At 42.3% G+C, this 3,760-nt stretch overlaps 1 protein-coding gene across 1 annotated transcript; it reads left to right on the top strand.

Moving 5' to 3' along the window:
• The first annotated feature begins 807 nt into the window (after positions 1-807).
• Positions 808-1,737, top strand: LOC102454200 (olfactory receptor 4S2-like). Its single transcript, XM_014570162.2, has one exon. It carries the CDS (start codon positions 808-810, stop codon positions 1,735-1,737), a length of 930 nt encoding a protein of 309 aa, XP_014425648.2.
• The last annotated feature ends 2,023 nt before the right edge of the window (positions 1,738-3,760 follow it).

The raw sequence follows: 3,760 nt of genomic DNA, 5'->3' as shown, positions 1-3,760 counted from the left end.
GGTCAAGTTTACTAGGAGGTTGTGGCTACTTTCCATCACTCTGGTGACACAGTTAACTCATCAATTGAATAGGGTTTATGGCTGCTTTGCATTTTCAGAGTGGCATAAATCATCAAAAGTGTATCCATCAGCCCTGAGGATAAATTAGTGTTTCCCTTCTTATTTCAATTGGAGTTTGGTGCAAAGTTGATCGAAATTGTCCATTGAAACAACGTTTTCAATTAAAATGATTTTTCAATGAGATGTAAATGTTGTGAAGTCATTGTGTGATTAAAGATAAACAGAGGCCAGTTTTCAAGCACTGGTTACTTAACAAGATAACTCAGTTTCATGTCTGCATTGTACAAAGAAATAAGTTTTGGAGCATTTATGTGCCCAAATGCCAAGGTAAGAGATATGGTCATCCTTGGATGAAAAATGGGATTTCCGAAGGTATTTAACAATGCAATAAGAATAAAATAGATCGGATATCATGGAAGAGCTGATTGCAAATTCTGGTTAAGGTTTTCACCTACAATTAACATCTTTGATCATTCTTTCTCTGGTAGGTGAAGAATAGAATGAATCCTCTTCAGATTTTCCACTCTGAATGTTTTAGTTTGTATTGTTCACAGCAATATGTAACTCGAGCTGACTTCTTCTAGTACCTCGAGTTATATATTTTTGGAAAAAGTCTACCACTTCAGTCAGTGCATCTCGAAATACACCTCATTCCAAGTTGATATCTGTTTTTTATGCTTAGCCTTGTTTTGTGTCTCGGCAGGTGGATTAAGTGAATTCCATTTATCCATCACTTACACCGGGTACATGGAGCCCACACAGAATGTGACCGAATTCATCCTTTCAGGACTTTGCCAGAACAAGAAGTTACGGCCAGTGTGTTTTGCATTCTTTGTGCTCCTCTACCTCGCCACTGTGCTGGGAAATCTTCTCATCATAGTCACAGTGAAGAGCAGCCAGAATCTAAAGTCGCCCATGTATTTCTTTCTGAGCTTCCTGTCCTTTGTGGACATGTGTCTGTCCTCTGTCACGGCCCCCAAGCTGATGGCAGACTTCCTGGTGGAGAAGAAAACCATCTCCTTTGGGGGCTGCATAGCGCAGCTGTTTGTGATCCATTTCTTTGGATGCACTGAGATCTTCCTCCTCACCGTGATGGCCTACGACCGTTACATCGCCATCTGCAAGCCCCTCCACTATGCCACCGCCATGACTGCCTGTGTGTGTGGCTCACTTGTGGCAGCTTCGTGGCTGGGGGGCTTTGTGCATTCCATAATCCAGACTCTCCTGACCATCCAGTTGCCCTTCTGTGGGCCCAATGAGATGGACCACTATTTCTGTGACGTCCACCCTTTGCTGAAACTGGCCTGCACGGACACCTATCTCGTTGGCATCATGGTCATTGCCAATACTGGCATGATTTCCCTGACCTGTTTTGTCGTGCTCGTTGTGTCCTACGCCGTTATCTTATTCTCCTTGAGAAGTCGCTCCTCCGAAGGCCGCCGCAAAGCTCTTTCCACCTGCGCCTCTCACCTTGCTGTCGTGAGTATATTTTTTGGGCCGTGTATCTTCATGTATTTACGGCCTCCCACCACCTTCTCAGAAGATAAGATGGTCACTGTGTTCTACACCATTGTCACCCCTGTGCTGAACCCCTTGATCTACACCCTGCGAAATGAGGAGGTGAAAAATGCCATGAGAAAATTAGGGAGCAGACAAGTGACATTAGGGGTGAAATGAGTGACGGGTGGAAATTTTTCCGGTTCTTTGTTCAATGTTATGTCTAACTTCAATTAGATTATTATCGTGATAGTCCCAGGAGCACTGCAGCATTATGACCTAGTGATCACCTTGGATTGTGGCTCTTAAGTCCTGGGTTCTAGTCTTGATTCTGTCATATTATGAATTTGAGTCAGTGGCTTCCTCTATCTGAACCTCTGTTTGTCTCCCACATTTTTTTTCATATTAGGCTGTAACCTCTTCAGGGCAGGGACTGTCTCTTACTATATGTTTGTACAGTAAACATATTTGAAGACCAGGGGTTCAAAAAAGAGCTAGATAAATTAATGGAGGTTAGGTCCATCAATATTTATTAGCCAGGATGGGTAGGAATGGTGTCTGTAGCCTCTGTTTATCAGAGACTGGGGACGGATCATGTGATGATTCCTTGTTTTGTTCACTCTCTCTGGGGCATCTACAGGACACTAGACACTAAAGGTCTAGATGGACCTTTGGTCAGACCCAGTCTGGCCGTTCTTATGTTCTTATCAAGCACACGGAGTCCCAGTTTCACTTGTTTCCCCTGAGATACTAATTTTAATAATTTTGCATTACATTCTCATGAATATTTAGGCATGTATACATTGTGAGGATCTGTTAAGTGCAAATGTGTGTTTGTGTGTACGCTTATAGTATCATTGTATAAAGCCGAGTTAATCCTTTTGAGCTTTACAGATGTACTTTTTTTGCTATGTCCCTTTGCAAACGATGATTATGAAGGAGGGAGAAAAAAAGCTTGTTGTGTTGTAAGTGTAGCATGCCGATTGCTGAACAAAACTTTACGTTTTGGTAAAATGCAATTTCTGTCATGGCAACACTGCACATTTTAATTAAACTGCTCGCAGATAGTTGTGCAATACGAGTGTCTCTAGAATTAGAGCTATTTTGGACATAGTAAGGGAAGGGGGTTCTTTCAACCCTTCTGAAAAGAGAATGTTTGTGAGGCATGATGGTGAAGACACTGGAAATCGGGTGTCTAACCCATCATGAACAACCCCACCCTTGTTTGAACACCACAGTCCAACAACAGGATGCTACTTACCCTACATGTACTTGGAGACATCAACACTCCTTCTCCCAGTCAATAGATTTCTACAGACTCCCTGAATGTGACCACCAGAACTTCAGAGCACCCACTGCAGAGCATATCTTCCTCTAAAGTCAATCCATGTTCCAGAAAGGGACACCCCACTCTCTAGCAACTGTTCCCTCCCTAAGTCCCTGTCACATTTATGAAGATACGGTTATGACATGGATACGACAGAACTGAGCTATACTTGAGGCATGTAAAATATCACTGGAGAGGTTGTGATTTACTGAATGTAATTATCCAATCTGTTTGCCTGTATCATGTTTGTCTCTAAAGTTAAGAATATTGACCATGTATCTCTATTTCATCTGCTACTTTGGGTATCACCCACTGCTGACAATGCAGGTACTACAGTGGGAAAGCCAGAGAGGGGTGATAGACCATCACTGAGGATAGTAGACTGTGAAAAGACCTGGTTTTCCTCCATACTGCCTGAATGTGATTCATGGATGCTGTAATTCTGCAGAGTCATGTGACCTGGTTACCTGATGCTAATCTGCATCTTGCCCTGCCAAACTTTTCCACTGTGAGGTGGGGGAATCAAACAAAGGATTCCTGCCTTATGGAAACCCTATATAAGACAGGCAAAGAAAACAATTGGGGTCTTCAGTTTGTTTCGCTTCTGCCTCCCCACTCAATGAAACACCTGGAAAGAAAAAGACTAGAACTGAGGTAGGAGTAGAACAGTTGGCCCAGGGCTAGAAAGACATGATGGAATCCTCCTGAACAATATCTAGGGTGAGGAATAGTTAATTGTAACCATTTTTGTTAGCACATCTAGCTTAATGTGAATGCTTTGTATTATTTTCTTAGCAATCTGCTTTGTTTTGTTTACTACCTCTTTAACCACTTAAAATCCACTCTTTCATAGTTAATGAATTTATTTCTGGTTTA

Source organism: Pelodiscus sinensis, chromosome 4, assembly GCF_049634645.1.
Source record: "Pelodiscus sinensis isolate JC-2024 chromosome 4, ASM4963464v1, whole genome shotgun sequence".
NCBI classification, from domain to species: Eukaryota; Metazoa; Chordata; order Testudines; family Trionychidae; genus Pelodiscus; species Pelodiscus sinensis.
Note: the sequence above shows the minus strand (reverse complement) of the source record. Positions and strands in the feature narration are given on the sequence as shown.